Source organism: Penicillium solitum (genome assembly GCF_028829755.1).
Source record: "Penicillium solitum strain IBT 25940 chromosome Unknown utg000008l_segment0_segment0, whole genome shotgun sequence".
Taxonomy (NCBI): Eukaryota; Fungi; Ascomycota; class Eurotiomycetes; order Eurotiales; family Aspergillaceae; genus Penicillium; species Penicillium solitum.
The window spans coordinates 4,564,548-4,580,410 of NW_027072127.1; the positions used below are offsets into that span (position 1 = coordinate 4,564,548).

Below are 15,863 nucleotides of genomic sequence, written 5' to 3' on the forward strand. Positions count from 1 at the left end.
GATGGGGGTTATGGCCCGACGTTGTATACCACACCGGAAGAGCCGGAAGCTGGGCTCGGGAGTCTGAGAAAGCCAGTTCAAATAGAACAGCCACCAGGTTATGAGTCACGAATCGAAGAAACGTGTAAGTGTGTAAGTGCATACAATCCCCAGATTTCATCCCCGGAATCAACTCACCGAGCAACTGGAACTGGCAAAGCGAGAAAACCCCATGGGAAAGCCCCGGAAGACCACGCGTCCGCTCGGTTCCCCGAAGTTTTTGGCCAATCCCGAGCCAAGACAATGCCGAAATAGAGTCCACTAGCCCTAAATTGGGCTTTTAATTTAAGAGGATTTTTTTATATTTATAACCCGAGGCTAAAAGTCGGAAGTCAGCCAATTTTTGGAATGGTGGCTGTAGCATTGTAACATCAGAACTCAACCATCAATCGATTAGGGCTTATAGCAAACCCGAGGATTTACCGGCCCCTGTACTCCTTTTTTCTCCCTACTTTTCTTCATTTGCATCTCATGTGTCCACTCTGGCACTCGAAACGGGTTAGATCGACGAAATAATTTTAATATCTAAAGTCGTATGTGATATTTTCTTTGGTATTGGTGAAGTGTAGCCACATAGTTGATGCTTGGTAATCAACAAATATTCTACTGCCAGTAGACATAGGACATAAACAGACCCCACAATGTGGCTTGTATATCCTCATTAATTTCAATGACTGGCATCGGTCAATTGTCGGATTTGCGGGGATCATGTAGTATCTAACTGCACCCAAAGTGTCAGTGCGGTAAGCACTAAATATCTCCTCATGCGGTTGGATGACACGGATATACGAAAAGGATTCAAGCTGACACTTGGTCAACGAATCACAGCCAAATTTAGCCAAGCCATGGCGCTCTCAGACCTGGAGGCTTGTTTTCTGAGAATTTCGGGTCCAAGGTGCCCAGTCAATGCCGAGCCTGCTGGCGTGATGCTTCTTTTGGTTTGTGGCGTACCTTGGCGTTCGACAATTTTATATTCGTTCTCGTATGTCCGGATAATGGCATCTCCGAATGTCGGTCTGAGATTCAATTTCGAGCCTAGCGTGCTATTGGCCCCTTAAACCGGCGCATGTCATCGAATGATCGAGAGTCCCCAATGTGGGATGTTCGGTTCTCGCTTTGCGTTTTGTCTTTAGTTCCGGGGAAATGTCACTCGTGGGGTCTAACCCCAGAATGAGGAGATCAAGAAAAAAGAAATTAGAGGCTGGAAATGCGGCCTGCACTATATAATCCCCCTGGTTAGCCCGCCTTTCTCCTTTGGTTAGATTCCATTTTCCTGTTCTATCTCGTGCCCCAGCTTCGACTTCAAGATGGCAGTCAGTCAGTCTGTTGTTGGCCGTACCAACGCAGAGAAACCTCATGGTCTCAAAGGTTTTATTTCCAACCCATATGTCTTCTTCACTTGTTTGTTTGCGTCACTGGGTTGTATCATGTATGGATACGATCAGGGTGTGATGGGTCCTGTTCTTGTTATGGAAAACTTCCAAAACCACTTCCCTACGTTCATGGGATCCACGATCCAGGGTTGGTTGGTGTCGGCCCTCGAGCTTGGTGCCTGGGCTGGTGCTTTGATCAACGGTGTTCTCGCAGATCGTATCTCGCGTAAGTATGCCATGATGGTTGCGGTCGTCATCTTCACCTTAGGTACTGGTCTTCAGGCCGGTGCACAGACCCCTGCGTACTTCTTCGCTGGCAGAATCATCGGTGGTGTTGGCATCGGTATGTTCAGTATGGTTATCCCACTGTACCAAGCCGAGATCGCTCCCCCTGAGCTGCGTGGATCGCTTGTTTCCCTGCAGCAGCTGTCCATCACTATCGGTACGGCCATTTCCTTCTGGCTTGACTATGGTATGCAGTTTGTCGGAGGCAACACCTGTAACCCGGAGGGTATCTCGGATCCCTACCTGAGCAGTGGCACATACAATGCCGCGCAGAACCACGGCCACACCTGCTTAGGCCAGAAGACCATCGCGTGGAGACTTCCTTTAGCTTTGCAGATTATCCCGGCTTGGATTCTGTTCTTCGGTCTCTTCTTCTTCCCCTTCTCACCACGTTGGTTGATGATGAAGCACCGCGATGAAGAGGCTAAGGAGTCCATCTCTAAGCTGCGTCGCCTGCCTGTGACTGATCCACTTGTTCGTGCGGAGTACCTCGAGATCAAGGCTGCTGTCATGTTCGATGAAGAGACGGAGAGTGAGGTTGTTGGATCTGGTGGTATATTAGCTCCCTGGAAAGCTCTGTTTGCCCCCAACATGTTCAAGCGCCTGATGCTCGGTTGCGGTATGATGGTCTTCCAGCAGTTCACTGGTATCAACGCTGTGCTCTACTATGCGCCCCAGATTTTCTCTTCGGTAAGTATTTCTGCTTGCTCAAATACCCCTTTTATTTTGATTTACAAAATAGGTTCTAACTCTTTTCCTTTTTCTTAGTTCGGTTTCTCCTCCACGAAGACAACCCTTCTCGCCACTGGTGTGACTGGTATCCTGCAGATTATCTTTACCCTACCTACCGTCCTTTACCTCGACAAGTTCGGCCGCAAGACCTTCCTAATTGTCGGTGCTATTGGCATGTTCCTTTGTCATATTGTTGTCGCCATCGTGGAGGGTATATACGAGCCTAAGTGGGATCTGAACGAGGGACTTGCCAGACCGCAAGGCTGGGTTGCCATTGCTTTCATCTGGCTCTTCGCTGTTAACTTTGCTTACTCTTGGGGTACGTCACAACGATACCAGCTCATCTGTCTCATCTCATTAACACCTTGTTGCACAGGACCGGTCTCATGGGTACTGGCCCAGGAAATCTTCCCCAACAGTCAGCGCTCTCGCGGTGTCTCGATCGTCGCGTCTACCAACTGGATGTTCAACTTCATTATCGGTCTTACCACCAAGGATATGCTGGGCACGATGAAGTATGGTACTTATATCTTCTTCGCCATCTTTAGTGCTTTGGGTGGTCTGTTCATTTGGAAGTTCGCCCCTGAGACCAAGGACAAGACGCTTGAGGAGTTGGATGTCTTCTTTGGTGGCGATAGTAATAGCATTGCTGAGGCTGATCGTTTGCGCATGATGCGGATCAATGAGAGTCTTGGTCTTGCCGGCGTTGAGATATTGGAGGATCTCAAGGGTGAGAAGCAAATTGATACTGATCACGTCGAGGTTGAGTCTGCCAGGACTTGAGTGCCTGCGTGACGATGTGCATGGAAGTTGGGAGGGAGATTCAAGTGTTGTTTATTGAAATATAATTGAACTGGATGAAGTTGGATAACAATAGTTCCAGTATTGCGATAATTACTGCATTTTAGCATTACCAGGATGCCTCAAGAAACTACCAAGGAACTGCACAGTATAAAATGTCTCATCAACGTTTGCGTTACTCGGGATATGATCTTTCAAGTGATTTAAATACTCGTGCGGTATTTTATGAGATGGTAGAAACCAGGGAGACTGAGAAAGGAGTCATGATTGTGAAGGCCCATCGGAGCTACCTACAAGCCTTGGAACTGATGCCTGAATCATTTTAAGCGATCCTTTACTGACTCTGAGTGGTATAAATGTACGTATACATGGGGTGTGCTTGTCAACGTCGTCCTTTAGCCGTTGAGGCAGGGCCTCACTTCGCCGAGATAGCTATCGCCGGAGACTAAGTATAACTAAAGCGCATTATATCCAATCTGTGTCCCAGATTATCGCAACTTGAGGGCAACAGAGTTAAAATCCAAACAAATTTTCATCCTCCTTGTATCCAATCTCCCGAAGCGCCGGAAGCACAGCCTTCTGAATCATAGCCGGAGGACCACAAAGTAGCGCCAAATTCTCTTTCTCGGGTCCAAATGCATATTGCTGTAGAATGTCCTTGGACACATGACCCTTCTCTCCTCTCCAATTATTATTTGGATTCGAAAGAATATGAGTGATCTTGAATTGATCCGGATCCTCCTCGGCAAATCTATCCAGTTCATCCCTCAATAGTATATCGTCTTCAGACTTGTTCGCACTGATTACCTTGAGATTGGTCTTGTCCTCTTCCATACCTTGATCCTTGGCACGTAGGATACGTGAGATAAGCTGGTACCCGGGGGTGATACCGGATCCTCCCAAGACAAGACTGACATTATGGAAATGATATCCTTTGTCGTCGATCATGAACTTGCCTTGGCCGATGTACCTGATCTCGCCCGAAGGCCCCTTGACTTCAACCTCCTCACCAGGGCGCAGACAGTCGAGGATGTTGCTCATTGTTCCGCCTGGTTGGGATTGATCCGGGGCGTATGTCTTGACGACAAGATCAAATGTGCCATCTTCTTCTTTCTCGAAAACTGGCCTCGTGGGTGTATATGGCCTAACGACAAGCCGATCACTGAAATGGAAGCCCAGTTGAAGATGCTGGCAGGTGCCGAGACCGAGCTTCTTCGTATACGCTGGTAGCACGAAAGTATATCGACGAGTGTCCTCAGAAAGCTGCTCCTTTTCCCGAAAGCGAACGACATTCCACTGATGACGGTTAAATATAGTCTGTAAGTTCTCATTTGAGGAGTTGGCTTTCTCTTTGGCGGCATCTTCGGCCTGCTTCTTGATGAACCCAATTGTTTTCTCGGTAACAACACCAAGGACGCATTCTGTGTCCAATCAGTCAACACTTTTCAACAAACGGGGGAACAGTTATATAGTACCGCTCAGCTTCTGCTCCGCGTAGTCATCATGAATGCTCTCGAAGTCATCTGTGGTATCAGGATGTGCCCTACCCGCGTGTGTCATGATAGGCGCCTTGCCACCAGGATGCCAATCTAGCACACTTGTCGCATCGTAGACTTTGCCATTGATGACAATCCAGCAGTCGTTTTCCTTGTTGTGCTTTTCAATCTCCTCGCGTGTGAATTGTTTTTGCGGTGATGCCGCCTCGTGCTTGATACTCTCGATGCGATTCTCTGTCGAGGGCTGCATCCAGCCTCCCGCACCTGTACCGGGCTCACAGGGATGTCTGAAGAACAGCACAGAGCAGTTTCCTTCGTTGTCTAAAATCTCTGGGCGAACGATGTACCAGCAATTGTTCATCATTCTATGCAGAATCAGCTAATAGCCATCCAAAGAGTAGTCGCGCAGACTTGCCCCATAATATTCCATGTGGGCGCCTCTGGCTGCGTATTCTTGAAAACATTGAAGCACCGGACGATGATACTCTCGGCTCGAACAAGGTGCGGCAGTGCGACATCCACGTACCAATGGAGCCATGTCCAAAATTTGTTTCCATGGCGGACGGGGTACTCGGGGAACTGACACAAGCAGTTTAACAACTGGCGCGTTGCTGGCAACGGCAAAATGGACAGGCTCACCTTGCGAACACAGTATAACCAAGTTTTCCCACCGTCGAGACTGACTTCCACCCTCTGTACTTCGTGACCGCCACCATCGTATGCAATTCCTGCTATACGATATGTCCGATTACCATTCACATCTGACAAAGGAATTTCCTCGCCATGTCCAGGTTTTACGATAATTGAGTTGAGGTTCTGCTCGTTGCAAGCGGTACTTGGGTGATGGAACATGATGTGTGAGAACTCCGAGTCTTTATCCCGAATAAAGCTAGGCAGAACCCTGTTGTCCCAAATATGAAAATGGCTATCGTTCTCCTTGTCAGAGACCCAGATCCTCTGGAGCCATTTGATACAACGACCACCGATGTAGCCGGGGACTATCAGGCGCACTGGATAACCGTGGTCTGGTGGTAGCCGCACATTATTCATTTCGTATGCCAAAATCACGTCGTTTTCGGAATCCATCACATATGCTAATGGAATTGATGTCGCGTACTTGGCCTCTCTGAGGTTATCAGCGCCTTCAAAATGGACCCAACGTGGACGCTTTTCGTGGAGGGGATCGGGGCGTTGGATACCAGCGGTTAGAAGCACATCGCGCAGCAGAGGGCCTTTCCAGAACGCACAGCTAATGGCCCCGGCACCCCAATTAAAACCTTTGGAGCGCCTTATCATATTTAGCTCTTTCCTCCGGTTCCCGTCGCATGCCATTGCCACCGCAATGTTGATAGTTTCATAGTTTCTTGCGATATCGTCCATCGATAAGACCAGCCTTCCGCCCTCTATGTCAAGTTGATGGGTTTCCCACAGAAGATGAGGCACAGGGCCATGGTTGCGAACATAATGTAGTGAATTTGGGGTGATGAGACCCGCTCCGTAAAGGGCTTGCAGTTGTGGCTCGCCGTTGAGCGGATGCTTACCAGTTAGGCGGATGAGGTGGGAAGATCGGGGGATCCAGTTGTCGGGAGTGAATTGGTCATCCTCGTTAATAGATATCTCCTGCTGTTTCGGTAAATCGCCGGGTGGCTTGGCGTTGCCATCATTCTCTTTCAGCGTCTTCATGTAATTGCTCTCCGACTGTAATAGGCGCAGCAAAGATAGCTCTTGTGGTGAAAGCTTATCCTGTGGGCCGTTTCCCTGATCTTTCCCCCTCCCCTCGCTGTGATCACCGTGGTATTGTTGGTCTGTGGCATGTGCTTCGTTGTGCGTCTCATTCTCGCCGCGACCCCGTCTCCACTCGTGTTCCTTTTGTGGTGTCCGTTTGTCATTTTCATGCTCCTTCTGATTCTTCTCGTGTTCTTCCAACTGCTGACGTTTCTTCACGTTGACAGGCCAGTCCTGCTGGTACTTTATGAAGTCTTCCGTAGTGTGAAGCACGTAACGCCAGCCCTGCGGGTGTTTCCGAGGTAGCCTCAAATGATAGTCCTAGGAAGAGAACAGTCAGAGATAAGGGCCAACAACGATGTTTGAGAGACACTACTGCGCACCTCTTGTTTGTTCATGTAATCGCGGACATTGATTAGATCATGTTCTCCCAGCTTCTTGCTAAGCTCCTCGGCTTCTTCCTTTGCCTGAGCTAAAAATTCCCGCTCCTTCTCCGGATCCCAGTCATCCCCAGTATGTGTGTAAGCCGGATGGCGATCATCGCGATCGCGAAATCCGATCCGGTGGCTGTGAGTTATAGCCCAATCCGGTTCATTCAGGACGTCATCCCTAGAAGAACCACTATGACTGCGCGTCGGACGTGTGTAGTGTGGAGTTGCTGCCATATCGGAGCCCAAGGCAGAGAGTCGCTGTGGGTACTGTCGCAATCCTGGATAATGTACGGCAGGCACTGTGATGATTTCAAGCGTACCCGAGTACTCCGTGTTAATATGGGCGAAGAGGTAGCCTTTTCCCTTGCTTCTAGCCATACAGAAACTGCATCGGATGTATACTTGCCATATATGACTGCTAGCCAGTCAACATACGTCATGATAACCTTACTCAGCGGCCAAACCGTTCCCGCGAGGAAGAATGCCCATCCATATATTCGGGGTTACCTTGGCAATCTCTTTTCGACAATAAAGGACACCAGTCTGAATGTATTTTTCTCATGGAATATTTTATTCCCGGTTCTTTTCCTACATATACTTTTAGCATCTGTTAAAGTCTGGAGATTTGCTATATGCATATAAACCTAACCGTGGGTGGATGCACGAGAAAGAGCATGATTGGTCAATGTTAAGACCGTTGATATGCAGGAGATCCCCAAGCCTAAGGCTGTCAACAATGTAAGGTATGGCCACATTCACGGTAGCTTTATTGATGGTGGTGCTTCTGTGTTGGCTGTTCATGCTTCCACGCGTATACGCAAGGAGAGTACAGCGAATTAAAGGGAAAAAGAGAGGAAGTTATTTATCTTCCAAGTCCTCAGGTGTCACCTATGAATGCTTTAGGCAGTAATCTCAAGATATACCTACATATATTCTGGTGATAAAAATAAACAAGGTACAAGGGAGGTGAAAAGGAGGGGATAAACGCGAGAACGACGGGAGTCAAATAGGAACAGTCCAGGTAGTGGAAGATCTTCGGCACTTCCCTCGTAGTACACAGGTGCAACATGTTACCACTAGCCCTGGAGGCCACCTGCTGTTGATGACACCGGTACCAGGTTGCTCTTTCTTATTTGTGACATTTTCCAAAGTTTCTTTTTGTTTGTGTACACACATAATTCTGTGCAGGTCCAAATGAATAGGACAAGGTTACACGTAATTAACTTCAAACCTTCGATTAGCCAAGCCTAGTTCAAAGAAGGATCAGTATGCAATTTGAGGATTTAGTCTATTGTCCACATAATGTAACTTAGAACTTATAGATTCACCATTCAGAGAAGGGTTGGAAGCAAGTAAGATAAAAATGAGATCGATTGAAGTAGACACATGTCTATACACCTCGGTCCTCCTTTAATTCTAGGTCGGCCACTACTTCTGTGACTCTCTCCTGGTCCGCCACTGTAAGTCTCGGCATATTTCCGGGATACCAAACACCCCAGATGAGCATAGAGATTATCATCAACACAGAGTCGAACACATAGAGCATCCACTCGTGAGTAAGTGGATATCCATCATCCCCAGCTGCGTACTCCACAACCCGGAAAATGCTCCGAATCAGGATCAGCGCACTGACAGCATAGAGCGTGCGCACCTGAGTCATCCAGTTGATCCGCTCATCAAAAGCTTCGGTTGTGGGTGATCGACGCATGCGAACCTCAAAGACAATCGATGTGACAATGAACAGACCGAACATAACGACCTGGATGACGAGACCAGCGACCACAATGTTTGAACCCATTTTCACATTGTTTCCCGTAGCCATCAGGCCTGATGCACTGCCTTGCACGAGGAATGATACGACATCACCCATCACGAATATCTTGGTCAACCAGTTGATCCGAACAAGAGAGTGTTTCTCGGCGTGGACGCTGCGGATGATTCGCCCGAGAGTCATGTATACAGAGGCTGCGAAAAGGGTAGGTCCGAGAAGGAGAAAGACATTTTGAATCGCGAAAACGATCACCGAATCTGTGCTATTGTTCGCAGCAGCTCGACCGACGTAACCGATAACTTCAACTTTACGAGGAAGCCAGTTAGCATTGTTCAACCAGTCGAGGCTCCCAGTATACATACAGAGTCCTCCGATGGAAAATGCAAGGCAGAACCAAGCTTTTGTTCGGTGGAGCTTCCAAAAGTGGAATGTTGTGGCAGCAACAAAAAATACCAAAAAGATGATTGCTGCTGGGAGCGAGGGAACGTATTTCCAAAGATAGTAACCCCCTTTGTAAGGCTTAAGCTCGCCCATATTGTGTATAGTGAGAAGTCCCTTTCTCACAAAAAGGGGAAATGATTGAAGTTTGGGTTTTTATTGGTTGTGAATCACAAGGTTGAAAGTGGTAAAATGAAAGTGATGGGTGCCTGGATGAGATTTAAATATAGCAGATTTTGCAAAAGCCGGTACCTTCTTTCGACCAAGCGTATATATTCTTCCGCAGGAGAGTCTAATATTATATAATTAGATATTTGAATAGGCAGGCCCAATATATTTTATATGGTCGATACCAAAAACGGCGGAGCCGCCGAGCGCCAAGGCCTTTAACCTTAATGAAAGGTGGGTATATGGTCCGTGCATACGCGTATTCTCACATTTTTTCAACTTCACCTCGACTTTGGAAGTCATTCAAGACATTTCAAGTGGATTCACGATATAGTTTATGTGGGCCCAGTGATTTGGCTTGCTGCAGACTGTCTAGGGCTATCTAGGCTGCACCATTTGCCTTTGCCATGGGCCCAGGGGTCTGAAATATACTACTCGCGTATCGGAACCAAGACTCCCGGCCCTAGCCGTATCTTTTTCTGTATCACAGCGTGGTGAAAATGGTCCGAAGAACACATAAAAAATCTCGAAATGGCTGCATTGAATGCAAGCGCCGCCACATGAAGGTTTGTCGTCCCACAACACCTACAGGCAGCTGTTGACCCCGCTCAGTGTGATGAGAAAAGACCAATATGTTCCAACTGTATTAGTTCGCAGCGACACTGCAAGTTTTTGGAGCCTGTGCCTACCGAGCAGTCTCGCAGTGTTAGAAGTGAAACTGCTACTGCATCACCCACTGTTGTATCACCTGCCGTGACTTCTTCGCCCGCCCAAGAACCTAGCAATAATCCCGAAGATGCTCCTGTTAATATGCTTCATGTGGAGCTTGTTCACAATCTCTGTTCAGAGGCTATGAAAACATTCAATCTTTCGGATATCCCGTTCCGAGATATCTTGCGGTATGGCATGGGTGCGCCATATCTCATGAACGAGCTTTTATCTCTGAGTTCTTTGCATCTCAGCATAATTAGACCGGGACAGCAAGATTTCTACCGACACCACTCTACCCAGCTGCAGAGTTACGCACTGAGCTCATTCAACAGCTCATCATCGGAAATCAATGACGAAAACTACGTCGCGATCTTCCTATTCGCTGGCATTCTCGGGCTTCATATGCTCTGTGAGACACTGGTCTATCGAGACAATGACTTTGAGGGGTTTCTTGACCAATTCGTTCAGTATGTCGTGCTACACTCCGGGGTACGCACTGTCGCAGGCGGGGGGAGATGGGAACTCTTACAACAAACAGCATTGAAACCGATCCTGGATCTCGGACAAAGGATTCCTTCAGAAAACAAAAGTCTAGGTCCAGTTTGCCATGTGCTTTTGGACCGCATCAAAGGTCTGGGTCACAATGAAACTACTACAAAAACATATGAACAGGCTATCCGGGCCTTGCAGTCCGTCGTCACTATGATCGACAGCCAACTACCGGGGCACAACAGCTTAGATGTCCTCATTGCATGGCCGATACTTGTCCCTCGCGAATACATCGATCTGGTTGCGCAGAGGAAATGTGAGGCTTTGGTTATCTTGGCGCATTTCGGCGCCCTCGTTGATACCCACAAACAGTCGTGGGTATTCTGTGATGGCGGCAAGTATCTGGTTGACTCAATCACTCAGTATCTTGGACCCCAGTGGGAAGAATGGCTTCATTGGCCGCGGCAATCCCTGATGGTGCCAAATTCTGTGTAATAGTAATGGAGTGACTGCTGGCCGAGTCACCATTAAAAAGTGTGAATATTGATAACTACGAGTTGCGAGCCTCGAGTCTCATACCTTTTTGATTAGGCTCTGTTTGGAGAGAGATGGATTTTCTACCTGAGTAAGAATCTAGATTTGCAGATTTCTTCCATGTAGAGACCACAATCCTCCTACTCTCGTTGCCATTGAATCGAATCTGTGACTCGTGCGCGGTCATGCTTCAGAGAGTTTTCAATCACCAACCCAATCGTATGGTTAATGTGTTACTGTTTACTCTCATTCTCTCACTTTCCGCTCTACTAAACACCTGCAAGAATCCAGCAGCCGATATGAAGGCAATTCCAATGACTTCGGACCAGAAGGAACTGGTCCTGGGAGCGAAACTTCACCGAGACTGGTGCGGCCAAGAGTGTCACCTCCAACATATTTCACTTGAAACCGACTTTCGTCAAAAGTTTCGAACGGCCAGTCAGCAAGCATTCTGCTGAACTTTGGGGATTTCTCCTTTCTCCTACAGGGAAACTTTATCACTTTGACTGCTCCGGACAAATCAACCTCCGGGCCAAATGAAATGATACGATCCCTAGCCGAAACGAGGTGACCTCTAGGCTAAATGAGCCGAGTTCTGGGCTCAACCAATCCACCCCAGCCCCAACGAATCGATCGCCAGCCCAAGCAAGTTGACGACTGGCTTACCCAAGCTGCCATCTAATCCGAGCTACGCGGCGCACTGTATAATCTAGAACAGGTTCTACTTCGAAGCGGTTGGTATCCGTGGGAAACGGCTCGTCCTCTGTCGGTTGCGGGTCCGGTGGCTCTTGTGCCCTCGCCATAGTACCCCATTACAGACTGTTACGGTTCCAGGGTTGTCGGTTGTCCCTCGATATTCCTTGCGGTTGAGTGGATTCCTGGTAGCGGCCTTGGTTGTGTGGTACTTTGTTGGGGTGTGTTCCGAGTCCTCACTTGTACCTAACCCAAACACTAACCAAGTCTGGTGGAGTTGTGCCTGCCAACACTGAGTTGTTTCAAAGGTTAGAAAGGTAATTACATATATACCTGTCAGATATTATATTGCGATTCGTTTGCTTATTATGCTTATTTACATACCTACACACGGTAAACTTTTGGCCTGAATTTGTACACAAGTGATATGTGGATATTACAAGGCGGCGAAGAATAAAAACATAGAATCTGTTTATTGTCTGGTGGAATTTTGTGGGATGTGTCTTGGTTCTGAGCCCCGTTAAGTGGTGAGGATAGACAAAGGAGCAGACATGACGGATCAAACGATACCTGCCACCTTGGGAATCATGAAACTACATATGTATTCAAGAATGGAAATAAAAAAAACAGCGAACAATCACATATCAACCTCCTAGAATCCCTGCTGCCGATGCCACTTCTCCTGCCAACCCTTAAACCATGGACTATCATCCAAAGTAGATACTTCCCAATCTTTCGGGACTAGCCCATTATCCTTCTGCTCCTCGGCCCATTCCTTCAACTTAGGAAGGACAACATGTTGCACATGCCAAACACCCTTGTAATCCATGAGGTTTTTCTTTCCCTCCATAACAACCTTCATCACCAAGCCCGGTACGCCAGGCTCATCACGGAATTCCGTGACTGGAGTAAAAAGCCCCTTGAAATTGAAAATAACTGCACCGGACAAGGGCAGACGCCTGAGAGTCTGCCAGTCCACCCGCAGATGACACTCATCAATGGTCAAATCAGCCCGCTGAGATAGCCGTTGCAGTTCGTGAGGGTCGCCGGGTGGCATGTATAATGGCTGTCCAATTTCCAGGCCCCACGAGCCTCGCTGGATTGGTTTCTCAGTCGGCATCTTGGTGAAAAATCTAAACCATCCTCCCCCGTCAGCATTTTGATAATACCGTAGTCTCCATTTGAAACAACACCAACATACCGATCCATCGAGAATTGCATCTTTTCTTTATAGTCCGGAATCGGCTCATGGATCTCATGCAGCTGCTTCCCAACCTTCGACGCGACATTCCACCCTAACGCGGAGCAGATTACCGCCGCACGAAGGAAATAAAATCCCGTCTTTTCGTCACGAAGCATGATTGCGAAGTCCTCTGGTACATTCTCCAAAAGGACTTCTAGAGGCGGAATGGCTGTGATGTCCTGCTCGGTACCGAGGATCTTGTTCTGCAGTACGCGCTTGTCAACCAGTGTGAAATACTGCGGGTACCGGGCGCAGATAAATTGCAAGACCATTTCCATTAACTCTTTGCATGCAAGCTCGGAGCCTGGCATGGCATCGAGGACTTCCTTGCCATTTTTGGCGTAGAGTTCTTTGCGCTGGGCGATGCGGCTCTTGTATGTACTTTCAAGCTCGATCCACCAGTCTGTCTCGAGCTTGGTCAAAGCTATTTTTGAATAGAGGGGGTGATTAGCTTCAAATCATGCTTCGTAGTTTCTATGAGACGTACACATAGTTTGGTGATACGCCCACCGGAATGGACGATATGGCCGAGGCAGTGCCTTTTCGATATTGAATTCGGGGTATGGGCTAGGAAGTGGAACTCCACTTAGAGTCGCATAGTCCGGAAAGTCTCCAAGTCCTTTAATCTCTGCCACTGAGAATCCCATCGGTGTATACTTGTCGCCCGGGCTGGTTCTATAGTCGGCGCTCATGGGTAGAATATGCCGACGCACTTTATCTTCGTGCACGTCGCGTTCGGGTGCGGCATCACAATTAAGGTCTGCAAGGGTATGTCTGCGTTGGGGTGGGAGAACATTGTCATAGCTAGATGGGGCAGTGGGGCTTGTTGCAGATTTCTTCTCCGGAGAGAAAGACCGGGGTGGTGTTCGGGCAGTTGAGTGTTTTCGACCACGCAGCTTAACACTAGCCAAGAGAGATCTGCCAAATGTCCGATTAATGAGGGCGTAGACTCCGGTGGCAGCTAATAGGATGAGTCCAACTCGCCAGAGGTTCTCCGGGGTCGATAGAAAATCCATAGCGGCTCAATCCATACGAGTTAGGGCAGACCGGAGGTGGATTGGGATTCAATATACGGGCTTTATATCACAACAGTCGCAGAGGGCAGGGTTCGCAAAAGTGAGTACAGATCTATTGACGGACGGGGGCCAAGGTGAATAAGTACTCTCCGGACTAACAGTGCGCAAAGCATGTTCGGATATCGTTGCACTTAGATGAGAGATGTCCGAAGCGGGGGTGAAATTCGCATCCATTCACAGTGACAAGAGGTACGCATCGGATAGCTTCTTTGGTCATCTCGCTCGATTGGATTTGCCGTGTTGGGAGTGGAAATACCGGTTGTTTATGCTGGTTTCTGTGGTGTCGACGTCACAGGCGGTTTATTGAGAGCCGGGGTATGCTTATCATGTTACTCTTTCCAGATCTCCTTATCATGTGTTCTACCATGCACATAGGGGTACGAAAGTAGCCAAGGTGCATGTATATCAGTTACGCCGGTTTTTCGGGTTTACGACGCTATCAGTACATACTAGAGACATGTGGTTTGCTATTGTTCGGAGGTGATGGTTTAGCTGTCAACTCACTCCTTACACTGTTCAATATGGATAGAACACGAGAATCATTGTCTTGAATGAATTGATTCTGCAGTCAAACAAGAAGAGATAAGAACTGGGAACAAGTATACCGAAGTGGAAGCCCTTCTGTTACCCAAAAGGGTAAAAATGTCCCGAGGCTTGGCGGCAGGTGACGGTTTGATTATGGGGGAAGCACCCGTGGACAGTGCGCAGCACTGGCCACTTGAACAAAACTCACTATAACCCGACGCGTTAGTCTTGTCTTTTCTGGTTGCCTCTACCCCTTCTGCGGGATTGTGTTTTTGTGCGCTGAAAATCATGTAGGACTGATCAATCTTCTGGCTCACAAGGACTGATTCGCTCATCAAGCAAATCCAAGTCCTCCAATTGTGACCGCGGCGGCAGCTTCCAGAGACTAGTACCACAGACACGGTCCTTGGTGAGAAGATCGTCCACAAACTGATCCATATATGTGAGGGTGAAAGTGTCGCGCACCCGTCGCTTCAGTTTCCGGTAGTCGAGAAGTAGTGGTTCAAGGGTTTTGTAGACATCGACCGGTTCGAAGGTCAGTCGCACGTAGAATGCCGCAAGCGCGCGGAGGTATTTGAAGTCACCTCGTTCCTTGACAAGAGCAGCATCTGGATTTTCTGCCTCATCGCCACTGCCAGGGTCGGTGTAATTGAGTAGTTCGAGGATGACGTCTCGGTCAGGCCCGAGCTGGAGGAGCTTGAATGCGAGGCAAAGGAAGGGAGTTGGTTTCTCAGAGACACCGTATGTTCCACCGATCGAGGTCAATTCGACTGCGCGATCACACAGAGTCGCCGCGTTCAAACCGAAGCACTGTTCCTTCCAATAGTATGAGTCGGTGATGCGGTCGCGCACGGCTTTCTCGAAGAGTGTGGCGGGGTTCACGCCACGGACCAGGGGGCCCTTGTAGCCGCGATTATCGAGGAACGAGCTGGCATCGGCGCGATGAGCTGCCATTTTGGAGGTGAGGGCGGATACGGAAGTGCCAAGGCATCGAAGAGAAACGAAAAAGGACTACGGCAGCTTTTTTGAGACCATCGCGATAATGCGGATTTGGGGGATACCGCCTTTATCACCGCCTTTATCACCGCCGCGGTTCAGATGTGTTTACAAAAAAGGGGTATATAGGCTCTGCCTTCATCATACATTGCTCAACCGTTGATTTCCCTGTTTAAATTGCCAGCTGGAATAATGTCCATATGTTATTGATCCAGACCAGGGGCGATCAACGCCCGACTATAAATAACCCTCTTGGCCAACAAAATGCTGCAAAGTGACACTGCCAAGACCGCTTATCGATAGTCGCGTGGACAACGTAAACAACCTGATGTCATGA

The 15,863-nt window shown here is 48.3% G+C and overlaps 6 protein-coding genes across 6 annotated transcripts; 2 read left to right on the forward strand and 4 right to left on the reverse strand.

The window, feature by feature from the left end:
* Positions 1–1,346: 1,346 nt before the first annotated feature.
* On the forward strand, positions 1,347–3,212 carry N7455_011033 (sugar porter family MFS transporter; the record flags this gene model as incomplete). The annotated part of the gene is made up of 3 exons (XM_065606569.1): positions 1,347–2,387; positions 2,466–2,748; positions 2,806–3,212. The coding sequence occupies 3 exons, from the start codon at positions 1,347–1,349 to the stop codon at positions 3,210–3,212; spliced, it is 1,731 nt and encodes a 576-aa protein (XP_065460532.1).
* A 531-nt stretch (positions 3,213–3,743) lies between these two features.
* N7455_011034 (putative nitrate reductase) lies at positions 3,744–7,260 on the reverse strand (the record flags this gene model as incomplete). Its single annotated transcript, XM_065606570.1, has 4 exons — positions 3,744–4,651; positions 4,706–5,091; positions 5,199–6,772; positions 6,835–7,260. 4 exons carry the CDS (start codon positions 7,258–7,260, stop codon positions 3,744–3,746), a joined length of 3,294 nt encoding a protein of 1,097 aa, XP_065460533.1.
* A 1,012-nt stretch (positions 7,261–8,272) lies between these two features.
* On the reverse strand, positions 8,273–9,187 carry N7455_011035 (RTA1 domain-containing protein; the record flags this gene model as incomplete). The annotated part of the gene is made up of 2 exons (XM_040961187.2): positions 8,273–8,958; positions 9,016–9,187. 2 exons carry the CDS (start codon positions 9,185–9,187, stop codon positions 8,273–8,275), a joined length of 858 nt encoding a protein of 285 aa, XP_040808338.2.
* A 572-nt stretch (positions 9,188–9,759) lies between these two features.
* On the forward strand, positions 9,760–10,954 carry N7455_011036 (Zn(II)2Cys6 transcription factor domain-containing protein; the record flags this gene model as incomplete). The annotated part of the gene is made up of 2 exons (XM_065606571.1): positions 9,760–9,825; positions 9,872–10,954. 2 exons carry the CDS (start codon positions 9,760–9,762, stop codon positions 10,952–10,954), a joined length of 1,149 nt encoding a protein of 382 aa, XP_065460534.1.
* A 1,384-nt stretch (positions 10,955–12,338) lies between these two features.
* N7455_011037 (heme-dependent oxidative N-demethylase family protein) lies at positions 12,339–13,945 on the reverse strand (the record flags this gene model as incomplete). The annotated part of the gene is made up of 3 exons (XM_040961204.2): positions 12,339–12,819; positions 12,888–13,353; positions 13,417–13,945. The coding sequence occupies 3 exons, from the start codon at positions 13,943–13,945 to the stop codon at positions 12,339–12,341; spliced, it is 1,476 nt and encodes a 491-aa protein (XP_040808351.2).
* An 885-nt stretch (positions 13,946–14,830) lies between these two features.
* On the reverse strand, positions 14,831–15,484 carry N7455_011038 (PRP38 family protein; the record flags this gene model as incomplete). The annotated part of the gene is made up of 1 exon (XM_040961197.2): positions 14,831–15,484. The coding sequence occupies one exon, from the start codon at positions 15,482–15,484 to the stop codon at positions 14,831–14,833; it is 654 nt and encodes a 217-aa protein (XP_040808353.2).
* Positions 15,485–15,863: the final 379 nt, after the last annotated feature.